Below are 26,740 nucleotides of genomic sequence, written 5' to 3'. Positions count from 1 at the left end.
AAGAGGAGATTAAGACACAGACAACACAGATGAAGGGGTAGCCATGTAAGGACACAGCAAGAAGAGAGTCATCTAAAAGCCAAGCAGAGAGGCCCCAGAAGAGGCCAAACCTGCTGACACCTTGATCTTGGATTTTTTACTTCCAGAGCTGTCAGAAAATAAATTTCTAGTGTTTAAACCATCCGGTTTGTATTATTTTGTTTTGTTTTGGCAACCCTAGAAAGCTAATACAACTACATACACTCCCTGCACTAAAACTCTAACAAAAATGGAAGGAACTACATCAAAAGTAATTCCTAATACTTTTATTTTTAGAATAGCCAATCTTCAAAATAATTATTATTATTTATGTATAAATAGTATATGGAATACCTAACAACCAAAAATCAAGCAATTTTCTATAGCAAGAAGAAAAGTCAACCAAGTAAAGAATCACATATTTTCAACTATTATTTTTAAAGCTTCCTGGGAAAAGTAAGCACTCCTTTATGGTTCTAGACTACATTAATTTTATAAGCTAACTGAATCCTATGAGCTTTATATTTCATAGCAAGGATCTGAATACACTATACATTCCAGATAATAATATTTTTGATCAAGTAAAAAACTTTAAATGAATGCATTATAACAATTTTGAAGAAAGAAGCATTTTTCAGAATGTAATTCTCTCTATATATGTATACACACACATATGTACCATTTTTATTTATCAGAAACATTGGTAGGGAGTGAGAGTTCAGCCATAACATATACACTAGTTATTTTTTTTGACAGCTGAATCAAATTTGTATGAAACTTACATACAAAAGTAAACAGCTGATCCACAGAACACTTGACTAACATTCAGCTTTCACAAGAAAATTTCCATCCCAGATAGATTTATCTTTTGTGTTGGTGCTAATTTAGAAAGTATTTTAAAGTTAAAACTAGTGACTCGGTTTTGTTGGTGAGCTCTGACTTAAGAATTCTTTACAGTTTCTAAAATAAATCACTACTTGTAAAACCCTACAATTTCAATTAACTTTTAGATGGAACCTGCTGCTAGCCTCCACCCCCACACACAAAAGCAAGATAAAGCAATTATCAGAGTCATGAAAGACAGATGAAAGGAGACATGTTTTTGTGTTCACACGGTAGGAAAAGACAATTAATTATATTTTGAGAAAAAAAATGAGCAGAGATTTGAAATAGAACCATTGTATCCAGCTTTGCCTTCTGCTACATGCAGCTCAAGACTGGATCAAATACTTGTCTTGCAGTCCCAGGAAGTACCCCAGAATAGCTGAGGGCTGAACACTCACACCTATTGTTTTGAATATTAATTTATTACAGATCTGGGCAGCCCTTTGCTCATGAAATGAGAAATGAACCATGCAGAAACTGGCTGAGAGGATTACAGATGTAAAGAACAACTTTAAGAGCGGAGGAAGAAAGAACCCCTCAGGACCCAGACTGGCTGTCCTGGACAGAAAGGGCTGCGTGAATATTTACTGATACATTTATAGCTCTGATAGCAAAGTGGCTCTTGGAAACTAAACTGACTTCAAATTTAAACTAAACTGATCTGAAGTAAAATTTCAAATAATTTATGTTGATGAGCTCTGAGGAAATAAAGATGCTTTGCCATCAGACAAGAAAGGTGACAAACCCCAAGGGATGAAAAGCCAATTTTCTTGCAGCATCCTGTAGGTCTATAACAAATGACACTCCAGGATTTTTTAACACGTAGACGACGGCATTCAGATAGCTGGCAACTGAACGAGGCACTGAGACTGAGAAATCATCAGTTCTTATTGTCAAATATTTAAGAAATTGCCTGCTGTTTAGTGGAATGAAACCTTAGAGTACTTCAGAAAACTGTGTCTGCTGTGTAATCTCTTATCATGACTGTCAGAATATATGTCATAGAAATAGTTGTAAAAATCTGAGAACTCAAACTTTAAAAATCTGAAGTAAAATAAAAGAAATCCACTGAATCTGAGGTCATAAACTTTTTTCCAATCCTGGGGAGCGAACCCGGGGTCTTTCCACTGAGTTACATTTCCAGCCCTTTTTATTTTGTATTTCCAGATAGGTTCTTGCTGAGTCACTAAGTTGCCCAGGCTAGGCTTGAAATTATGATCCTCTTGCCTCAGCCTCCAAGACTGCTGGGGTTACAGGTACACATCACCATATTCAGCTATAAATAAATATTTAATCAACTGTCTGAGGGCTTTAGGACCAGCTGCTTTTTAATTATTACATGCAGGAAAGAAGAGCCATGTTTGTAGTTCATCTCAACATAAATGTAAGGGTGTTTACTATGTGTAAGCCTTTGTGATAATTTGGGAATCTTTTTACCATCCTGTCCAAAAACAGTTTATGTGAGGTCTCAATTTGATTTGATTTCTTGTAGTTCTAGGAAGCCCAGTGTTACAAAAGATTATGGAAACTTAAGGAGGAACTCAGCGGGCAGATATGCCGCGGTGATTAGTGGTGTCTCTCACAGTACTGGGAAGGAAGAGTGGCAGCATGTTATGTGCTTGCAATCACCGGAAATGTATGAGTAGAAGACGTGACCTCCTGGACGGAACTCACTCAGTCAAGACTCTGCGGATCACAGAGATAAAGACATACTTTGAGAGAAGTCTACATTTAAATGATGAAAGGATATACCTAAAATATAAATGTAATTTTGATTTTCAATTTTGTTTTGTATTAGGCAGGTTTTATATTTCCAATAAACTTATTTATTCTGTGGCAGCCTTTGGTCCTCTGTCATACAAGAAAAACAAATTTCCCATAGAAATGTTAAGAAAATGTATATAGAAGTAGGAAGAAAACAAAGGCATTTATCAGACAAGATCTAGTGCGTTCAGCGTGGTATGGCCATAGACTACAAAGGTATTTATCAAATTGAGCTCAGGAGGATATGAGTAAAAGGAGATTTACAAAGAGTTTTGTGGCTAAAACTTGCCTTGAGAGTAATGTCCCACAATTAGAGGGACTTCCAGGCCAGTGTGGGATCTGCCCCTCTAGATTGGCTTCTCCTTTAATTAAACTTGACAGACTCAACGTGTCATTTTGCATTTTGTTTCATTCAAAAATATGGAGTCAACCCCTCAATGGATTGATGGAGCCCTCAATTCAGGAAGAGGACTGCATTCATCATTTACTCATCCAAATCAAAGATTTAACTTACTCATTCTGTATCACTACTCAGATTGCAATTTTGATATTAATTACCGCACTCCAAATCTAATTTTTAAAAGCAAACCCTTAAGATGGCTTCATAATTATAAACACCGTACATCAACTAGTGTATAATGAGAACACTGGCGTTTGTCTGGCAGCTGCCCAAACTATCTGCCATAAGTTGCTAAATATTGATATCTGTGCCCTTGCTGGACGATAGAAACTGCAACTTCACGCAAATTATGTGGCAGACAAAGAAACCCACTCATTCTCAGATGTGCCTCCTATGAGAGGCAGATTCCACGGCCCTTCCTCACTCTGGGTGGAGCATGGGAAGGTTTCACTGACAGCACAGTCTATAATAGTGTTGTTGCTCTGCCAGTTGTGCTGGGCCCAGGACTGAGAGACTCGAAGCTTCTATTAGTTGGTTCTTGAAATGTCCTCTCTTACAGCCTTGAATCACTGTGTTTGAGGTTCAGTGACCCTCTGAGATACTCCAGCCATATGGAGACACTGGAAGGTGAAAATATCAAGCAGGAGAGAGTGGCCAAGGAATGCCATGAAGCCACACTGTGAGGGAAGGGAAAAGCTGCCTGGAAGTGGATTTCCGGGCCCCGCCCACCCCTGCGGTCACCATGCAAATCAGAGATGAACCATCATCCAAGCCCTTCTGGAATTCTTGACCCAGAAGACCACTAGCAAAATAAAATGGTGTGCTCTAAGCCATGCAGTTCTTAGTGTTTGAAACAAACAAAACCCCACAAAATACAGCAACCTGCTTTTGAGACGCACTGCCTTTTTCTATGCACAGACTTCTGTAACAGCTATCAGTTGAATCTTCCTTGTCTTTCAAAATCTAGGAAAGCTTGGTGTCAATATGTAAGCCCAGGGGACATAGGGAAATTCAAAGCTTTTTCAAAATGTGCAAATTCCTGGTAGTTTTATAGTCTTCTCTCAGCTTTGAAGTTCTTATGTGTTCCCAAGCTGTGTCTGAGATGTGATCATTGCATGAGATGTGAAATTCACAGCCCTCTCAATTCGCACTCCCCTTCCCCTACCTTCCTTCCTTCCTTCTTACTGTCCTCCCTCCCTAACCTTCCAAAAAGACAAATTGTGAAGTTACATCAAAAGAAACAAACCCTTCCAATGAAATTCTCAAAACATCTTTTGACCTTTCCACCAACAGGGCATTTTGCTGACCACAGACTTTATACAGTCTCAGCCCCTCTTCATTTTTCTGGCTTCTTATCAGTGTAAACTTCTTTTTCCTTTTCTCCCCTGTCCCTACATTTCCATGGAAAAATAACAAATTTATCTCCATTTCTCATGTAGAATGTTTTTCTACATCCTCTGATTGCTGGAGGCAGTCAATATGTATCCTCCATAATCTATAGCAGTGGTAGCAAACCTATGGCATGTGTGTCATTTATCTTTTAAGACAAAAGATGTTTATGTATGAGTCGTTTTTCTAAATTAAAACCTCAGTATTCAGGCTTAATTGCAGTGTTGGCACTTTGTGATGAATAAATGGGTTTTGGGAGGCAGTTTGGGCACTCATCTCTAAAAGCTTTGCCATTACTGAATTCAGAGAGGATCTGTTAAGGATTTCCTCATAGAATTCCTTAAAGGGAACTCTGGGTCCTAGACTTAGATAGCACTTCAATCACCTTATTACATTCCAAGTTCTCATGTGACTCTTAAGTCATTCACTGCTCCACTGACAGACTTGAGATGTCATTTTGCATTTTATTTCATTCAGACATATGGAGCCGACCCCTCCAATGGATTGATAAAGCCCTCAATTTCGGAAGAGGAATGCATTCATCATTTATTCATCCAAATAAAAAACAGTTCCCAAAATTTAGCACATACCAGCATGAAGCAGATGGCTGCTCTGCCTCCAGAGTTCCTGACACAGTGGGCTGGGCGTGGGGCTTGATAATCTGCATTTCTAACAAGTTCTCCAGTCATAGATACTGATAATTTGGGGGCAATATTACTGGCTAAATCCTATCCATGGATTTCAGGTTAAAAATTCCTGAATTAGAGAGCTATAGAGAAGGTTACTGATTGGAGGTTGGTGCAAGTTTGGGTCTCCTCCCAAATCCCAGAATGATCTGAATAGCTGGGATTTAAGAAGTCTGGAAATGGTTCCTTAGCTTTATTTTAAGAACTATACTTTTAATGACAACTAGATTTCTTTTAATTCTTAATTCTAATGAAAATGAGAATGCAGAACTGCTATGATATTAACCTCAGTGAACACCAGTTTAGAGTCCTTTGACATAAAAATGATATGGTTAAGATCCTGACGTTCCACCTTAAGATCCACCTTCAAGATCAAGAAAAAATGGCTATCATCCAGAAAGCAAATAATAACAAACACTGGGGAGGCTTCAAGGTAAAAGGAACCCATCTACACTGTTGGTGAAAACGTAAACTAGTGCAACCATTAAGGAAATCAGTATGGAAAGTCCTCAGAAAGCTAAAAATAGAAATTCCATTTGACCCAACTATTCCCTTGTAGGTATCTTCCTGAAAGAGTTAAAGGAATCATATTACAATGATACATTCTTACCCATTTTTATAGCAGCACAATGTGTAATAGCTAAATCTTGGAAATGGCCTATATGTCCATCAACAAATGAACAGATAAGGTGTGGCATTTGTACACAATGGAGTTCTACTGTACCATAAGGGAGGATAAAGGAGTCATTTGTAAGAAAATAGATGCACCTTGAGGCCATTATGCTAAGTGAAATAAATCAAACACACAAGCTGAATAAATATTGCATGGCTTCTCATATATTTTTTATATGAGAAATCCAAAATATAAATAAAGGGCAAACGGAAAGATAATAAGAAATGAGACAGATCTTTTGCAAAAGGGAAGGGGATGGGAATGAAAGAAAGATGTGTAGGGTACATGGACCAATTCCCCATGAGGAATGTAATCTTTATGTAATGCAAACATGTACTAATAAATCAAAAATCAAAAAAATAAATTTAAATTTCATATCCACTGTGGCTAGTAATATCTATGGGACAATACACTATAAAACTTGATCTTGAAGTTTAAAAAAAAGATTCTGTTTAAAATAATGTAATCACGTGAGTCACTCTGCAATATTTTCTGAGCACAGAAATTTGAATGCATCTCTTAAGAGTATGACCATGTTGTCACCAAACCTACAGGGGTCAGTAATAGTACTTGATTTTAATTATGTAGATTAAATTATTTTATGTATTATTTGCGGAAATTCTCAAGGTAGGCCATTTCCTTTCATCTTTGTTTCTCATTTATCACTAGTTATACGGCAGCATGTAGGTAAAGCGATACAGTTTACCGTTTGAAGCAGTATAGTTTGGTCTTCAAGCACAGGGACTTAGTGTCAGACAGTCTGAGCTCAAACTCCTGCCTGTACCAGCCCTATAACCTTGCCTTAGTTACTTAGCCCAGGGCTCAGTTTCCTTATTAGTAAAAGGTGAGAAATATCTTTATTTTCCAATCACTTCTCACTGGCCAGCAAGTCACGGGTTCTATTAATTTTAAGAGAGCGAGGAAGTGTAATCCGGCCATGAGCCGCAAAGGGAGAAAACCGGAAATATTTGGTGATGAGTGCTAATAGTTGCCACAACGAATTGAACAGTCAAATAGGAAGTTGTGTTAGAATTGTGTTTAAAACCACAGTAAATGATTCCAGTGTATTCATTTATTCAATTTTGCTAACTTCCTGATTCTCTTCTGTGTTTCAGAAAGCTGTATAATTTCACCGATTTGCAGATCCTATCTACCAGATTACACATAGTCTATGCTTATTAGATATTTGTATTTATTTATTTATTTATTTATTTTTTTAATTTTTTTTTTTTTTTTGGTTTTTCTCCGGTACCGGGAACCGAACTCACGACCTTGCGCTTGCCAGGCAGGCGCTTTTGCCGCTGAGCTAAATCCCCAGCCCCGATATTTGTATTTAACATATTTTGTATACGTAGTATATGACCATTAAATGTTTTACTTTGACTAAACATATTCTGATACCAGTTGAAGAAAATTATTATAAACAGAATAATGATCGGTTTATTGCTGTTACATAACTGTCAGGAAATGCTTAGATATTAATTTTAATTACTTCAAAGTCATTAGGATGAAAGAAAGTTTCTTTCTTTTGAAAGTTTCCTGTGGTAATAATGATGTTTTCTGATTTTTAAAAGTTTTTAGCAGTCTTTCATAAAGGATCTCAACCATTAACACTTAAATTAAAAAGGGTTCTATGATTAATTCTTAGTGTGATTCAATATAACTCTATACAGCTGCATATTGGGCTGTAATTTATAACTGTTTCAAAGTAAGGGTTTCATTCCCACAGCTGCATTACTTCCCACATTCCGTTTTAAAGTGAGGCTGTTTTTCTTAATCATGGAGGTTATTAAATGTATTAATGTTTCACGAATGCTTTTTTTAATGAAGTCTTTGCTTACTTGCTTTTCTTGCTGTCGTTAAGACCAGAGGAGAACACAGCATTCTTTTAGACTAATTGAACAAACTTGGATTGATTATTGCTGTTTCCAAAACAACTATGACACGTGTCAGTGGTTTTTCAAACTTAAAATTCATATATCTGGAACTCTTGGTAGTCTTATTTTATTTAATGCCATGCTTTGGAATAGCCCATTATTGAATGTTGAATACATGAGTATTCTTTTTTTCTATATCCCTTCCCCCAATTTTTTTGCATGGTCAAAAGGATTGCTACCATGTTTCTCATGTGTGAGAGAAAGATACACCGCTTATTTTAATTGGTTATGCAGGATAGCATGGAGCACTTCTGGCACACGTGGCTTGGGTGGGAGTTCCTTCTGGTACAAAAGGAGTAAAGAGGGACCAGACCTACCTGGGGCTACTATCAAACTGTCTAGGTGACTGGTTACCATGGAGGAAAGGGAGGTCCAAGGTAAGGCTGAAAAGGGAAACTTCCAATTGGTCTGAGCTAAGGTTTATGGCCATTTAGATCAGACATGATTTGAAGGAAGTCAGGAAAAAGCATCCATGTAGTTTGGGGTATCTAGATTGTGAATAATCCACTCAATCAAGAAATATTTACTGAGAACTTAATTTGTGCCAAGCACTTAATTTGGATGTGGACAGAGTCCCTGTTCTTTGTGTGTGTGCTGCGAGGAGGGTATTGGGGATTGAACCTGTCTTAGTTTCTCGTTGCTGGGACAAGATACCCAACATCCACAAATTAAAGGAAGAGAAGTCTAGTTTGGCTCAGAGTTTGTAGAGGTTTCATACCAAGTTGGCTGGTTCCAATGCGGTGCAGCATGGGGGAGGGTCATGGCATCAGGGAAACGGGTCACGGTAAGTCAGGTAGGAAATAGAGAGTGATCAAGGGAGCAGGAAGGATATATATTTCTAGGTCACATCCACAGTGACGCACCTCTTCTCACCAGGCTTCACCTCCGAACATCACACCCACCTATAAACCCATCCGTGCACTAATCTAGTATCACACATCTATGATTCAGTACCACACACCCATGATCAAGTCATCTCTCTAAAGCCTCACCTATGAACATATGAGGGCTTGGGGAACATTTTCAATATAAACCATAAAGAACCCATGCTAGGGAAGTGCTCTATCACTGAGCTACATCCCCAGGTCTCCCTATTTCATGCTGGACAGGGTCTTATGAAGTTGCCCAGGCAGCCCTTGAACTCGCAATGCTATTCCTTCAGCCTCGCCAGTAGCTGGGATTACAGGTGTGCACCACAGCTTCCTGCCATCCCCTTATCTTCCATTTAGCAGCACAGACAGACACTGACCAAACAAACACTGCATTGAAGCAATCACTACAGAGGCAAGAAGTAAAATGCTGAAAGAGACAATGGGGGCCGTTGGGACGAGCGTGGAGAGGCAGCAGCAAAGATGGTTAAGCTGTGACTTCTCTGAAGAGACGCTTTTAAACTGAGGCCTGGAAAACAAAAAGGGTGAAGAAGCATCTGGGGCAGCAGAAATAGAGTGGAAGTGGTGTAAGAAATGGGAGAGCTGGGGAGGGGCCAGGTCAGCCAGGGCTTCGGAGGCTGATAACGCGTATTACTGTAGTTAACAGGAAGACACGGAGGCTCTTAGCCAAAAGACTAACGCGATCTGGTTACTTTCCAATCCCTGTACCCTTGGGGTCTTATGTGCTCTTCCTCAATTATACTCCACCCAGGAGCAGCTAGCACCCCAACTTTTGTGGCATTCATTCTCTTGGTATAGAGTGTTGCCTGTCCTTGAACTTAGGAAAGTGGGGCCCCTTTACAGGTAGATCATGACTCTAGCTGCTGTGTGGGGATTGACTGGAGGGAGCGAGCTTGGATGTGGGAGACATGATAGTGGCTGGACTAGGATGGCAGAAGTGGAGAGCCAGATCTTGGCAGGAACCCACACTCAGGGAGAAAAGGGCCAGAGTCACAGGCACACTTAGCCCCGGATCCCAGTCCTTGTGATCATAAGGAAGCAAGACACCGGGAGTCCAAACTAACAAGGGGAAGGCACAGACACGAGAAGCCCACATGCAAGCGCGCTGGGCCCGAACACAGGACAGGCTGCTTACCCCTGTCTGGGAGTGCTCGGAGTCTGTTTCCCACACTGCTATGGTGCTGGGAACAGGTGAGCTGACCTATTCCAGAATCCTTTAAGTACAGCGAAGGGAAAGGACTAGCCCACTTTCTGGTGCATGGCTTAGCAGGACTGGAGCTGTAGATGGTGAATTTCATCACCTGAATCTGAGGCAGGTTGGGAAAAACATGCCTTTGAAGGTTTCTCAGTCATCAAACACTTGTGTACCAGGTATGTTTTAGGGAGTATTCTAGGAGCTGGAGATATACCAGTGAACAACAGAGAAAGAAATCTCTACCAATATGGGCTTACAGTCTAGAACAGAGAGGAAGGAAAGGAAACCTAAATAAATAAAAAAGATAGCATGTGAAATGGTGACGAATGCTATTAAAACAAACAAACAAACAAGGAAGGGAGATTACTGAATGTTAGTGAAGGAAGTTTTCAAATTTAAATAGGGCTATCTACAAAGGTGGTACTAACTAGTATAAATGAAGATCAGAAGTTCCAGAAGGAACGGGATGTGTGGATATCAAGGGGTGAGAATATAGAGTGCAAATGCAAAGGCCCTGTGGCAGGCATGTATCTAGTTTATTCAAGGATAGAGAAGGAAGCCACTGGGATAGAAGCAGAGAGGATACAAAGTTGAAATCACAGAGGTTTTGGAAATAATTATAATTTGGTTTTTGGTTAGCATAGGAGGTGTAGGCTCTTGTTGGAGATAAGAAAATTTCCCATCTAATTGATCCTAGTGCATTTGCTAAATTAAGGAGCCAATTCTCTCCTTTTTGAAGAGATTAAAGCAATTTCTCCCTCATCTCTGCCTAGCTCAGGGGCTGCTCTTAACTGCACAGAGCCATAGGACATGCTTCTTTCTGGGGGATAATATCCTTTTTTTTTTGGTCTTTTTGAGACAGGGTCTCTCTGTTCAGTTCAGGGTGGCCTTGAGCTCACTTTGTAGCCCAGGCTGGTCTCGAGCTTGCAATGATCCTCCTGCCTCAACCTCCCAAGTGCTGGGATTACACACATGCACCACCATGCTCGGCTCTAAGGGCTAATCTCATTCCTTGACATCTAGGTATAATTCCCACTCTAACAACAAATGCCTGCTGCCTGTCAGTGTGGTCTGATTTAAAATGGCCTTTGGCTTCTGTTTCCCTTTTAAACCACAGGGCAGATTTAATCACCTGTGCATGGGTAATAGCAAGATTTGAAAATGGGTCTGACATGGTCAAACCTAGAGTTTCTGGGCCCTGGCATGTTTTCTGGTGTGACCTATTTTTTAGAGCAGTTGTTTTAAAACACAGTGCTTAGAAACGCATTTATGCTCATTTCCAGGTGGCATTCAATGATAGGGACTCTGCTAAGACAGGCAAATATTGCTCCAGGTTCTGCCTTGCATCCAAAATCTGAGCTGATGTTCCAGTTGGCTTCCATTTGCTTCCTTTCCAAGAATAGGTGTTCTGGTTATAAAGTAATGATTATCTACTTAGACTCGGCTGAATTTATCCATATACATGACCTGCAGATGAACTAGAGGATTGAGACGATGGGTAAAGGGGCTTCCACATCCAAGTTTCTGGATGCCCTTTGAAATACATTCTTGGGTACTAAAGCCAGGGTTCTCCTCTCCCACAGGGACAAGATTGAAGATAACCCCGAGAAGTTTTAGCCACAAAATAAATGAGAAATATGTGTCCCACTCACCTAAGACCTGGTTTGATGAGAGCTCTTCATCATCAACCACTGCCAGGCAGTTAGTGAGAGCTATGTGATACAAAAATCCCACAGGGAGCCCCTAGGGATTGCAGGTAGAGTAATTTAAATTTTACTATTAGTTATTTAGTTTAACTCCCCCCACATACACATATACTTATATGTACCTATTCTAATTTGTTGAAAATTCTAGCTACACTAAGTCTTTGTGGAAAGATCTGACTGTAACATTTAAGGCTCTAATAAAGGCAGATGCTGGGATAGAGATACTCAGAGTGGGAGCCTGGTTAGATAGAGTGTTTGTTCACGTAACTGACGTGTGACTGTACAGCCCAAGACCCTGGTGACCCGAGTCCCTGGCCTAGGTGTAAAGCTTTGAAGGGGGCTCCACTCTGGCTTGATCTAGCTATGTCCTATTCTCTAGGGAGAAAATTCCAGGGACACCTGTGGGTGTGTCATCCAGATTATGTTCTTAGGATCACCTAGATTAAATTCCAGGTATCTTAAATGTGCCCAGACACCTCAGATGGCCCCAGGTCAATGTCAGAACCAGCATGGGCTTATTCCCCAGATCTGGCCTCCTCTGAGTGCACCTTATTTCCCAGATTTTTTCTGAAGGGCCGTGGAAAGAGTCTGTAATGCAGAGGCTACAAGGCTCATGCATGTATACACAATCCCCACATAAGGTGAAGTGAGGGTTGGAGGAAGAGAGTCAGGTACCTCCAATCTGTCCAGATGCTATTTACTGCCTTTTGAAAGGAGCATCCCCCCAGTGCCCACTCATTAAAGCACTATCAAGATACTCAGCATCACATGCAAAGTAACTGCCTCTTTCTTACTTGGCTGATTGTAAACCTGGGTTTCACCACTCAGTGATTACAAGAGGAGCTAGCAAGCTAAGGCCAGGCTGTCCCACTGTGGAAGGCTATTCTCTTTCTCACATCCTGGGATAATTGGCCTGACTCGACTCACTCAGAGTCAGCCTTTGATTTGGTCAGGGCTGAATTGGGCGTTGGGCTACTGGAGCTCAACAGAGAGGCTGGCTTATTTCTAGAATGTGCACGGTTGAGGCAAAGCATTCTGGCTGAAAGGAACAGTTCCTTATGATAAGTCAGAAGTTTTCATTTACAAGGATGTTTTATTCATGTTTTGTTCTAAGTCAGTTGATTCTTCTTCATTATCTGTCCCTTCATTGCCATCACAATCTTATAATCTAGAAGCAGAACTCCTCATGCAGAAAACATGAGGAGTTCTACCTTTCCTTCTACCTTTCCTCTCTTCCAATTTTTTTCATGGCCCACCAAGGGCTCTAGTGGAAATGCAGTCCTGCAACTGATAGGATAGTCCTCAAAAGACAGCTTGCAGCATATCTGTACAACATGGCTCTTTGAAAATAACAAGCTAAGCTGGAATCCAGCTCTGCAACTAGCTGTGCAATGCAAGTCATCGAACCCCCTCTGCAAGTTCCTAAACCTGTCTATGCCTCCTTTTGTTCATTTGTCAAATAATCATAATATCAGTTAGCCATAGTGTTTGGTGAAGGTTCAGCGAGATATAGTTGTATATATATGTAAAGCATATAATGTATAGTACCCGAAACATACCTGAAGCATTTCATAAATGCTGCATTTTAAAAGCACACACAAAGAATCACATCACAAAAGCAGAAGAAAAAAGAACATGAACTAATGAAAGAAAAATTCTCAAAGGATCCAGAACATGTGCATCCAAATAATAATTATTTCTTGAGGTTACCATGGGGACCATGCTAAGTTATTCCAAATATCCTGCTGTTTGGTAACTTTTGTCCAGGATCTTGAAGCACATTCCTTATACCAAGGCAGTGATGACAAATCCTATGAAGGTGGATTTGATTTTGGAAGATCACCAAATATTATTTAACAGGAAATAAAATAAAAAAATGGCCACCTTTTTTTTTTTTTTTTTGTTGTTGTTAAAAAACAAAGTATGATCATAAAGTGCTGAGATGACTCCCTCTGTAGATGCCAAGACGAGTCTTCTGAAATGTCAAACTAATCATGTTCCTCTCCCGCTGAAACTCTTCAATCATTCTCCACAGCTTTTAGAATCAGGTTCAGATTTCCTCATCATGTACAAGCGTCTTGTGACCTGGTCCACCCCCAGTCTCACCCTGCCTCTCCCCTGTGTGTCCTCAGCCCTAGTTGTGGCGAGAGGCCGAGGCTACCCGCCATCCTCCCGACTCATACTGTACTCGTTGGAAGGAAGTGGCTCTGTAAAATTGCTTAAGCAGTGGCCAGTTATGCTCCACTTTCTTGAGGGGAAGTATTTACATAAGTTATTTAGAGTTCTTCTTTATATTTACAACTTTCTTTTATTTCCTTCCTCTCTTCCTTTATTTGTATATATTTATATACTGATGGGTTTTTTACTTCATACTTTGAGTTACAATTCATTACACTTTATTTACCAGATACTAGTTTATACCAGAATTCAGTAATGTGGGGCTGGGGATTTAGCTCAGTGGCAAAAGCGCCTGCCTGGCAAGCGCAAGGTCGTGAGTTCAGTTCCCGGTACTGGAGAAAAACAAAAACAAAAACAAAAACAAACAAACAAACAAACAAAAAAACAGAATTCAGCAATGTAATTTCTTAACAACACAAAAAAGAATTTATGGGTGTGAACAAGTGGTCCTTCTTTGACAGTAGTCAATAAAGGATTCTATCCATCTGTAATAATCTTGTCAACATGTAAACATTTCTGAAAAGCTTTAATAGGATCTGTGAGGTCTATAAGAAATAATCATTAATGCAATGAATTACGCACCCACTATGTGCCTGGAACTCAATCCTAACCAAAACAACATGGTAGACACTATGAAAATTTCATAAGACACAGTACAATGAACACCTTACATAATTTCAATCTAGCAGAGGGTAGAAACAAGAGAAAAGTGACAAGAGACAAGTGTCGCTACTGTATAGTGTGAGAGTTCCGGGACTGAGGTAGGTACAGCATTAGGGGAAGCAGAAGAAGGGCATCTAATTCAGAAAGTTTGGTCATAACTGCTTTGCAGAGAAGGTAACTCCCAAAGTACAGCAGTGAGCTACGCAGATTGGAAAGATAATGAGCAGCAGGGCTCCAGGCAGCGGTGGGAAACTTGACAGGCACTGCTTCAGCCATGTGGTCAAGGCTGACACCGACAGGGCTAAGTCATTTTGACAGCGTGCACCCTCGATATGAGGTAATGAAAATGGCACTTTGTTTCTGTGGCCTTCTGACAGTGTAATCACGAGAAAACCATCAAGCAAATCCCAAGAAAGAGACATCGTACAAAAGGCCTAACCGAAAGACCTGATCAAAACTGTCAAGGTCATCAAACAAACAAACAAAACTAACAAAAAATGAAAGCATGACCTGGGTGTGATGGCAAATGCCTGTAATTCCAGCACTCTGTGAGGTTGAAGCAGGAGGATCACAAGTTCGAGCACAGCTTGGGTAAATTAGCAATTTAGAGAAACCCTGTTTCAAAATAAAAAAGGGCCGGGGATGTAGTTCAGTGCAAAGGCACTGGGTTCAAGTCTCAGTAACACAAAATGAAGGGATGGGGAGAAAAAGAGGGTGAGAATGAGGCAAAGGAGGAGGAGAAGTATGAAAACCTGTCACAGCCAAGTGGATGCAAAGGATACATGATATTCAAATATAATAGGGTATCCTGGATTGCATCCTGGAACAGAAGAAAGATAGTAGGGAAAGACTAAGCAAATCTGAATGAAGTGCAGACTTTAGTTAACAACAATGCAGTAACATTGGTTCATTAATCATAACAAATGCACCATACTAATGTAAGACATTGAAAACTAGGGAAAACCAAGGGTTGGATATATAAGAACTCTGCATTATCTTCCTAACTTTTAGGTAAATCTAAAACTATTCCAAAAATCAAGATTTTTAAAGATCTCTGGCTAAATATTGATGTAGGGTCTTCCATTTTCCACGAAATACCTAGGTGAAAAGCTGAACTGTTATTAAAACCCCTAAGGTAGGTGGCTTGTCCAGAGATGTAGGAAGGAGCAGAGGTAGAACGAACAGTCTGATTTTAAAGCCCGCACTGTACATCCTTCACCATATTTCATGAAAAACCATCGATGCCATGTACACGGAGGATCGAGATTCTTACTCAACTTTATAATTGTGCACTTCACTTATACTTGATGCACTTGACAAATACTTCTTACATGCGTCTGTGTGCCCAGTCCAGCGCCAGCGCCGGGGACACCAACGTGAACCAGACACACAGGCACAGCTCTCTATAGAAGAGATCTAGACTCCACTGGGGAAACGCTGCACCACCTCAGCTCAGCAGAATCACGCCAGATCTGTGCCTCCATGCTGGACACTGAGAACCAGCTTGGAACAAAGTATGCTGATCTTCCCCCTTTGCACATATAACCAAGAGACATGCGTGGCCAATGACAGAGGACCCAGGGTGCTTGTACTATAAATCCTTGCCATCTGGGCAACACTGCACTCTGAAAGCTCCAAGAAAATGCCCCTCTGATGATCACTCCATGCAAGCACCATCACCTCTAAGAAATCTGCCTAGCATCTTCATGATCATTGGAACTGGAGCAGAAAACTGTACACGAAAATAGATGTGGATGACATTTATAAAGTAAACTAACAAAAGAATGAGATAACAAAGCTCAGCTGTCACTTTCTCAAGGTGGCTTCTTCTGAATGTACTCACTGTACCCCCTAATTTCTAGCCTTTCTTCATTAAAACATCCTGCTTCATTTTCTTTATGACACAATCTCATGATTCTCTCTTGTAAATGTATTTGTTTACCTACCAACTGCCTGTCTTCTACCAGAATATAGGATCACGAGAGTGCGAATATACTTTGTTCTTTCAACGCTGCCCCTCGGCACCTGGAACAGAGTCTACCACAAAGAAAGTGAAATAATCCAATCACAAAAGGACAAATACTGTTTTTCCCCTTTATATGAGGCATCTAGAGTAGGTAGATTCATAGGAAAATTAAAATGGTGGTTTCCATGGACTGACTGGGATGGGGAATTAGTGTTTAAGGGGTAGCAGTCTCCAATGGGGAAGACAAAAAAAATTCTGGAGCTGAACGGTGGGGCTAATTGCACAACAATGTGAGTGTATTTAATATCCCTGAAGTGTACACTTCAAATGATAAAAATGGCAAATTTCATGTTGTTTTTACTTTACCACAATTTAAAAGCAAAAAAGGACACTGAGCAGGAGGACTGCCTGGAAGAAGAAGCTGACCCCAGACAGGAGTGTCAGATGGGCTGATGGAAGCCAGGGACTGAGAAGGGATTGCAAGTTGTCAGGAAGAGCAAAGCACCATCAGGTAGTTGCCAATGGGACATGGCTGGCCATGGAACTGTATTTATGAAAGCAGTTCATGAGAAAAAGAAAGTTGGTGTCTGATGCAGAGGGCCCTAAGCCAGATTAGAACACCTGTCATATAAGGCTTTGTTTTTCAACCTCCCTCCTTCTGTCCTTCACCTGGCTTGGGGTAAGGAGTGAAGGGAGGAAAGGTGGAGAAATCCACTGTGACCCTCTCTTGACAACAGGGCTCTAATTAGAAGGAAGAGGAGAAGCTCAGAAACAATATAACACCTGTGTGTGCAGAAGAGCTATGACATCTTCCAGAGTGTTCACCCAGGAGCAGGGAAGACTGATTGAACAGAGAAGGTTTAAAAGGTAAGAAAGAATAAAGTGGCATTCTGTTCGCATCCTATGAGCCTAGCTCTTTCAATCACCCACTTAGAGAAAATCTGTTCTTAGAACTTAGGAAATTTTACTAGGAGAAACATCTTTCTTTCCTTACCTGCAGGAGTTCAGGTGGGTTCCTCAATCCTAATCCCATCTAGGGAAATATTCCAAGGGACATGGTATTTGGGAAGAAACGTTCACTGCCAAACTTCCACTACCCTCATCCCCCTATAAAACAACTCTGCACTTATGGTCTATTAGGGAAGAAGAGAATGCAGAGGTGATGCTACTCCGGTCTGTATCCAGGAAGACTACGCTAACAGTGGATGGAAGCTCTTCCATCATAGCCCAAGCTTTTCCCATTCAGGATGTTGCCATGGAAGACCAATAATAATTCTTTGTGGCAGCACGAATTCTTTTATTCAACACACTTTACTGAGGAATAATTGCAGTGGTACCTTGGTTCACGAACTTGATTCTTTCATGTAAAAGAAAACCAGAGAGGAATAAAAGATAGTTAAGACACGATCACATGTAGCACTTTAGGGAATAACATTCTGGAAGAGCAAAAAAATATAGGGCAAAGGCAGAGATGACCATGAGATTTGAAGCTGTATAGAGCAGGCTACATTTAAACCAGCGTTTCAATGATGGAACAGTTTTGAGTGGAGAAGGTATAATTGGAACAGAATAACGTAAGTGGAGTGGATATTAAGGATCAGATAGCAGAGAAGCAGGTGGCTGATTTGTAGACTATGAAGTATTTGAGTTTGTAAGTAGCATAGAACTCTGAAGAGAGCTATGGGACCCAAGGGTAGGAAAGTAGTTTGCTGTGAGATTTCGAAGGGCCCCAAAGACCAGGACTTTCATATTTTGATAGGTAATGTGGGAATACTTTAATGGCTGTGAGTGGGTGAGCGGTGCAATCTAAAATGTTTCAGGAAGAACAAGTAGAAGGCTATTACAATCGCCCGGCTAGAGGTAATGAAGCCCTTAAGTAGGGTGGTTGCTGTAGCAATTGGGAAGGAAGAAATAGACGAGGAGGCTTTGGGGAGGTAGAATAAATGGAGCTTGGCTCCTGATTATATATTCCTTTCTCTCACCCTCTATTTGACCCTCATTCCTTCCCTCCTCTGATCGTAAAAGCTGTGTGAGGTGTCCCTTAGCACACAAACTTATATTTCCTGAAAAATTTCTCATCAGTATTAGGGAAGGCTTCATTTGCAATAACTATGAAAGACACCCTAAAGGGCAATTCCTGATGTGCAAAATGAGAAGGTAATAGTCTACATCTACATTTGTACCGCATTTTCTCCACGTTCTGACTTCTAGGTAAAGTTTACCCCCTTTCTTCTTAACATCTTACTCTCTGATGATGTGAACATATATTAAAACAGCTCTTCCGGCGCTCTTGGCTACCCATGCAGAATGGAAATCAGGACCATAAAGTTAAAATTATTAAAAGCGATAGTAAATTTTTCTCTTTGTTCTATTGTTCGGCTGTAAGAGCATCTCTGCCCTCTAAGAACCTCGGAATATTAATTTTATGTGTTAGAGGAAAAGGGCTTAATAGAGTTGCATAACTAAATTATGAGAAATTAAGAGAAGCAGTTGCCAAAATAATTGAGTTGATAATCCAACTGTTAAATAAAATCTAGGCAATTATTATTGTTATTCACTCCATTTTTTAAAGGCCAGAAAAGTAGAAAGTGTTGTGTATATTTATAATTCTACGTTTTACCACTTGTGCATTACGGCTAAGTTGAGCTGAAGTTGTGATATGAGGCCCCAGGCAGGCAGATCTTTTAGGGTAAGCTCCCCCTTTGGAGGTGTGTAACTTGGAAGAACTCTTGCCTATTTTTGACATGGGCATTTTGTATTTCTATATGCTGGAATTTTCTGCAAGAAGATATCCAGCAATACAGGCCACAGATAAGAGGCAAAATTGAGGAAGCAGGAGTGTGTAGGGCAGCCTTCTTCTACCCACTTAATGTAGAAATTACCTGAGACTGAGAGGTTACATAATTTGCCCAGAGTCAATAGTTGTTGGATCAAGATTCAACCCAGACTAGGCTAACAAGACTAACGCTAAAACCAGCATGTTTAATTTCAACCCATACCGCTTTTGCTTGCATAAAGCCTTCTTCTGCAGAAGATACTGATGCAAAGTAAAACCTGTATCAGAAGTGTATTTAAAACAATAAACTTCTGGTTTTTTTCCCAGACCAGTAGAACAAACTAACATTTAAAGAAATATACTTGTATATATAATGTATATGTGTGTGTTAATACGAATTTGTATAATTTAAAATGGCACTTCAAAGCAATTTGAAAAGTAGCCAGTACTAAACAAATACATGGAAATCAGCACTTTATGGGAGAAAAAATAAGTTAGAGCCATGTATTTTGTTTGGAAAAGAATGGTTCCAGGCAGGTTTGAGTGTTTCAGAGATTATACTCAATCCAATTTGTGGGAATTAGTCTTTCCAGAGAATTTATCTGAAGAATATTTACTTGCAGAGGATGCACCGTATTTATTAAAAATGCCTTAGGAAGGATGTTTGAAAGACAGAAGAGATCAGTGTTGCTCTGTCTCTCCAGAGTCTCTGGAACACATGGGAGAAAAGCAGTCCCCTAGGCTCTCCAGGCCCTGAGCTATTGCTGCTCCCTTTCTGGAGGGAAAGGCATCCAGGGAGATTACTGTTATTGAGACCCAAGGAGGGCTGGGGATTTAGCTCAGCGGCAAAGCGCCTGCCTGGCAAGCGCAAGGCCGTGAGTTCAGTTCCCGGTACCGGAGAAAAAAAAAAAAAAAAAAAAAAAAAAAAAAAAAAGAGACCCAAGGAATGGGTTGTTGTCCTCCACCCTTGTTATTAACTGAAAAATAAGAGGCAATGTGATAAGATTATGGGAACAACAGCTCCTTTTTCTTTGGTCTTCCTGTGTTGCTTATGCTGGTCTCAAAGTCTCGTGGACCTTTCTGCCTCAGCCTCCTGACTGCTGAATTACATGTGTGCACCACCATGCCTAGCTCAGAGAGCTATATTTTAAATATTGCTTTTCTTGAAACAAGATAAAGAGGGATAAAGACTAAAGAGAATATGTAAAATTGAAACAATACAAAGAGAAGATGAACCTGGCCAAACTGGGTGGGGTATATCCCCTTCATTGCAATGGAAAAGGAGGATGGGTTGGCCCAGGCCCTCTGAGAGGAGGAATGAAGAGGATGTGGAATTTGCTTCCACATTTCCTGCATTTGCTTCTGTCTTCCATGGCTTTCTCTCTCTCTCTTGGCTTTGTTATTATTATTTCACCTTTAAAACAATTTGCTAGCTCATTTGTATTCTTATAAAGTACCTCAAATCCTTTACGGGACTAGGTTGGTTATAAATATACACCTATAAGTACACAATTTTAATAGAAATACTTAAAAAATATCACACTTACTCATGTACAATATCTGTAGTACATGAGCTTTATATATTTATCCAGAAGTTAACACATTATAGTAATAAGGAAATCTCATCCCTGAGTTTAGGTTTAGTAGCTCTCAAAAAATCATTTTTTTTTAATCTTCATAAAGTTCTGAGGATAAGGAATCCTTGCAGCCACTCTTGCACGCAGATTCTAAGGCCAGGGAGTGGGATGGGTGTCACCCAACTACTAGAGTTAAGAATTCGGTCCCCAGTGGTGAGGCTTGGCTGAGGGTAGAAGGGAAAGAATCAAGACAGTTACACTAGGATCTGATCGGGAATTTCACTTTTGACAACTGACACAAAATAAGGCACACAGAACCTACGAATTAGCACATGTAAGTCAATCACTCCTAAGGGTGAGATTTTCATAAGGCTCAGAATTAAGCCAGAAATTCGACAGCGTAAGTAATACTTTCTTTGTTTTTAATATAGGGACAGAAGGTAGTTGAATTATACAGACAAGAGGGTGTTTACTATTCTCCTGAAGAAGCAGTGCATGGGTGAAAGGACTGTGGCTAGGGGCGGTGGGGGCCATCAGCACCTTCTGAGTACCAGTATCTCCTTGAGGCCCAGGGGCATTAGGACGTGATGCCAGTGGGACTGGTGCCCTTCACTGATTCTTTGCTAGGGTCGGTGGCCACTCAGTTGTTCTAGCTCTTTCTCATCAGGATGAAGTTGCAGTAGGAGGCAGGCAAGGAGTGAGGATGTGGGGTAGAGCGAGTTGCTTTCTGTGCAGGCTAGTGACACCATGACATGATAGCAAGGATTTACTTATGACTGGTATATGGAACGGTCTTTTCATAGCTGAAGGAAGTAAGAAACAAGGGATGAGGCAACTCTGCTGAAGTCAGAATATGGTGACAGCATGACTCACATTTGCTATTCGAAATTCCTGTCCTTTGCTCTTTCTCCTGATTATTTCTCAGCAATAAATATATTGCTACAGATATATATGACTGGCTATTGTTGTTGCCATGATTTTATCGACTGCTCATTAAAATCTTCACATTCATCATCTGATTTAATTCCCACAATTGAGACGACAGAGCCACTATTTAAAAACAGTTCTGCACACAGATTGTAATGCCCTACTAGCAAGACTTATCCAGGGTTAGGTTTGCAGTTCATCCATGTATTGCTTCATCAGATATTACTTCAGTCCTTACTGGAAGTGTGCCACATGTGAGGAATGCCGGGCTATCTCAGGAGAATAACAGCAAATTGTTCTTTCCTTTCTTTCCTTCTTCCTCTCCACCCAAAAACTATTCAATAAACCTCTCCTCGGTGTTAAGAACCTGCTAAGCATTGCAAATAAAATTATATAAAGAATAAAAGTCTGCTTCCAGCAGTCAGTCTAGCCAGGAAGAAAAAAGTGAATAAATTAGATAACTAAAATTTCCTGTTTTTAAAATCTTAAACCAGAGTACTGTGAGTACCATCAATTTGCCTACTCATGCTTCCTCTTGCTTTTCTCTTTCTACCAAAATCTGACTTGGTAGCCACAATATTTTGAAGACTGCACATGTATTATATGTTCTGCGGGCTGTTAACTTGGCACTAAGATTTTATCTGCCTTGCCTAATCAGTATCTCATAGACAGAAACAAAATCTATCTGCAGAGCAGGATGCTGGAAAAATGACAGTTCTTGGGTCAAAATAATCACCTGAGAATCATGGGAAAGGAGAACTCTTTTACAGAAGTTAGTGGGCCTGAGAGGCTATACAGTGTCAGCATGGGAGACAAAATAAGGTGTGTGTGTGTGTGTGTGTGTGTGTGCACATGCACATGCACACATGGAAAACAGGTAGCGGGATAATGACTGGAGCAGCTTCTCCCATCTGGGCTGCAAACTTTCATGGTGAGGTTTTCTTTGATAAGAAAATCTGTGAAGCTGCAGAATATCTATACATATTGAAATCTAAGTTCACACTACATTTTAAATCCTGACAATTTGCCTTTTGACTTACCACTATTTAATAGATCTAATATGTAAAAATCCTCATCTAACCATAGGAAATGTCTGGATGGACATCAAAGAATCTGAAAATACATGAAACATTGTATATATGTGTATTTTTCTAGAGATCGTCTTTGGCTTTCACCAAATTTGAAACTATGGCCTGAAAGTGATTACGTTCCAAATAAAGTTAAACAAAAATCAAGAAATTAAACCCCGCACCAAGGATACCTTTTCCTCCATAAAACTGGGACTCCTTAGCATAGGATTTTGATGTAAAAACAGTACTTACATCAAGAGCCACAGATTGCTTAGCCCAGGACTTCTTCACTTGATCATACATAATTGTGTTGTTGATACCAAGGCCACAAAAGATGACAAAAGCCTAGGGAAGGGAAAGCCCACTAATTAAAAATGGAAATAACTCACTGACAAAATTTAATATGAAAGCAGGCAGTAATCAGAGATGGGTCTGAAAGTATTTTATTGTACACAGAGGCAGGCCTTGGGGAAATACACACATTAAAATTCTTAATTACTATTGTCATGTAACAACTTTATAGCTCCCATTACACATGAGAAAAAATTATTAATTTTATGCCATTGTGAAGAAATGACTTCATTTAAAAACATAGTCTATTTCAATGTGATTTAAATTTATTTAGGTTGTGGGTTGATTTTAGTTAATTCCATTCTACTTAACCAAAAGCAACCTCTTTCAGTAAGTAGGCTGTAGAATATTTTGCTAAATGAAGTGAGAGTAACTACAAGGTAAGGTTTAAGGGGAAGGGAGATTGATTTAGAATGAGTTGATGAAAAATCTACTAAATATTCTGGGCTAGTAAAAACAGCTTGGCTTTCCTGGGGTCACTGGTACCGGAAGGAGACCCACTGAAGGCCTCCAGCTGGAGGAAATTGGGAAGCCAAAGGACAGTGTGGGTGATACCCCTGGCTAAGCTGACTGAGGATTGCAGGTCTCTGAACACATACAAACCAGACAAGGATGGGACAATAATAATTTGCAGAAGAAAAGGGGAGACGATTTTGTAATGAAATTAAGATAAAAAAAACTGCAAAAGAATTTGCTAAGAGAAAAACAATCAATTTTTACCTATGCATTTATATATTCTTCAAATCTTCCTTTACATTTTGGTACCCTGTTTAAATATAATTATAATTAAGGATAATTTCTCCTTACAAATGTGGGCAAGCTGTGACCAGGAGACTATCAGTGACTCAGCTATGACCCTTGGTTTATAAAGTTATTTTCTTACCTCAAAAAGTCGTTGATCTGCATCATCAAAAGGTTTCCCATCAAGTCTGTTCAATACTTGAGCCACTCCTATGAAAAAGTTTGAGGAACGAGGTCATTTTCTGTACCAGACATTGTGTTACTGTGTTGGTGTAGGCTCTAACTCCATTATTTGTAGACACCAAGTTTAAACTCCTATGTATCACAACTCTGATAGAGCTGGCGAATGTGTGTGATTCATAGACACACAAATACCCAAATGATATGTGTGCGTGTGACAGAGAGAGAAAGAGAGAAAGAGAGAGAAAGAAACAGAGACAGAAACAGAAACAGAGAATATATATAAGAATATAACTTTATCAATGTTTTAGCAAGGCTGTGATTAGGAACATAGGCTCTGGATTTTAGATGGTCTTGGTTCAAATGCAAACTCCACTGTCAGCTGTGTGACCCTAAATTATCATCTAACATTTTTAGCATTAGGATTTCTCATTGTAAAGTGGGAGTTCAAAGATGGACTAGTTTAGATGGTTGTGAAGATTCACTGAGATAATTTTTTAAAAATTTTATTATGTGTATTTAAGGTGTACAACCTGATGCTGTGGGACACATAGAAAGAGTAAAAACCTTACCGTAGTGAAGCAGATAAATAGATCCATCCACTCACACTTTTAGGTGTGGCAACAGCAGCTAAAGTCTACTCCATTAGAATGACTCCCAAATTCAGCATAATTTAATTACCTGTCCTCATGTTGTAATTAGAGCTCTACATTTTTCTCCTATGTATTGTGCTGCTTTGTACCTTCTAGGCTACATCTTCCCTTTTCCTCCCTTTACCTCACCCCTGGTAACTACTATTTTGTTCTCCATATTGAGATAACGTTTAAATGTTTGTAGAACCACGTATTGCTCCGCATGAAGGAAACACTGAAGAAGTATAGGAATTACCACAAGCAATAGAAATTGATATATCATGAACTTTTAAAGCGAAGTTAGTTCTGTTGCTTGCTACCAGTGGTTTGCATAGCTCTAACAACTCAATTTATGAATGCCGCCTCCTTTCAAAGTTCATTTATGGCATTCTTCCAGCTGTTTTAGGGCATGCTTCCACAGCACAGCAGTCTAATAAGAAAATCCCAATAATCTTGAAAACCCACTAGTCTGTGTCCCCATTTAGTACAAACAAAAAATAGCTGTTATTCTAAAATGTGCTTGCTGGTGTTTTTAAAAAATCTAACTCCTCACCAGGGAAGTAACTGATCCTATGCTAGAGAATATATATAATGAAATGCAAAATTTTAGCATGTAACAAGCAAACTACAGTCCCAATTTTGATGTAATAACATGTTCACTGTTAGGACCGAAATGCAAAACTGTATGTGAGACTGTCATTGAATCAACAAACAACCTGTGGTATTTCTCATGGACTTTCTCCTTTCTTTAAATGTAAATACATCTAAAATTTTGTATATGATGTGATTTAATTCCTGTTTGTACGAGGGGCACAGAGTCTCAGGTCTTAGACTATACTCTACATTCAATAAAGTACTAATATTTTTGTGCAAATTAAACACTCCAGTGAAAACAATCTTTCAAAACTCAGGTCTGGACCACACTTGCAGAATACTAAATCCTTTGCTAGCTCGCAGTATCTTAGAGCTTAACAGGCAAGCTTAGGGAAAGGCAGAGAGGCCAAAAGATGCATTATATATTACATACGTTGCTTACCTTACATCTGTTAGGGACAAGAAAAAATCATATTTTGATTATGTTTCAATAATTTTAAACAATGCCTCCATCCTTTATGACTTTTTCAACCATGGACTCTTTTTACCTGAGTTTCTGTATTAACTTTAATTCTTTTTTTTTTGAAGGGATGGAGAAGGGCAGTTAGAAAGAAAAAAGTGGAGGCTACTTCTATTCACAATTATCTTCTACTGGGAATTGTAACCTATTTCAGAACTACAGTAGGTGGAAAAGCACAGATAAAAGATACAGACATACTGCAAAGTTTGTACCAGGAGTTAGAAGACCTGAATTTTGATGCTGACCCTGCTACTGTCTAACCTTGCGACCTTGTTCAAGTCATTGCACTCTTTCCCTTTTTGCTTCAAAGTAAGATAAAAGACTTCTACTAGCTTCCGCGATTCCCTCTGACTTCAAAATTTATTGGTTCTTTGAGCTTAATAAATTTTGTTTATGTTCTGATTAATGTCTATTCATTAGGAATTTGTACTTATGAGGTAGTACAGACATGGTGAGTCACGGGCATAATAAGGGGGAACACATAAAAATGATATGGTGCATTTTAAAGTATATTTCTGTTCCTTTACAAAAGAAGTTAGAACTGTTTGAGTAATGTCTTACCAATTATTTGATGGTTGCTATTCCAAATAGGGACGCAGAGAACAGATCTTATATGAAAACCAGATATCTGGTCAGCCTAGGATATAAAAAGGCAGTTAATCAAAGTTAAATATTAACTTTCCAAATAAAAATAATTTTTATGTGCTCGCTTCGGCAGCACATATACGAAAAACATTTTTCAACATTGCAATCTTTGTTTTTATTTTTTGAGACTAGTCTTAGACTCATGATCCTTCTGCCTTTACTTTCCAGGTAACTGGGATTGCAGGCATGTGCCATTGTACTCAGCTCTCTTTTCATTTATTTATTTATTTATTTCTGCTGGTACGGGGAATCAAACTTACGACCTTGTGCTTGCCGGGCAAGCGCTGTGCCGCTGAGCTAAATCCCCAGCCCCCGCCTCTTTTTGTTTAAAACAGCACAATGAACATCCCAAGAGAATCTAATGCAAATCAAATACC

General features: G+C 39.6%; 1 protein-coding gene across 1 annotated transcript in view; it reads right to left on the bottom strand.

The window, feature by feature from the left end:
• The window catches only part of Pde11a (phosphodiesterase 11A), a 375,824-nt gene that overhangs the window by 136,670 nt on the left and 212,414 nt on the right, over positions 1-26,740 (bottom strand). Inside the window, exons 7-9 of the mRNA XM_005373398.2 lie at positions 26,280-26,355; positions 23,935-24,002; positions 22,953-23,045 (exon numbers count right to left, since the gene is read on the bottom strand). Of these exons, the coding sequence (XP_005373455.1) occupies positions 22,953-23,045; positions 23,935-24,002; positions 26,280-26,355 (237 nt within the window). The remainder of the gene's footprint in view (positions 1-22,952; positions 23,046-23,934; positions 24,003-26,279; positions 26,356-26,740) is intronic.

This window comes from Chinchilla lanigera, unplaced genomic scaffold, assembly GCF_000276665.1.
Source record: "Chinchilla lanigera isolate Chin_1 unplaced genomic scaffold, ChiLan1.0 scaffold00002, whole genome shotgun sequence".
In the NCBI taxonomy this organism is placed as follows: Eukaryota; Metazoa; Chordata; class Mammalia; order Rodentia; family Chinchillidae; genus Chinchilla; species Chinchilla lanigera.
Note: the sequence above shows the minus strand (reverse complement) of the source record. Positions and strands in the feature narration are given on the sequence as shown.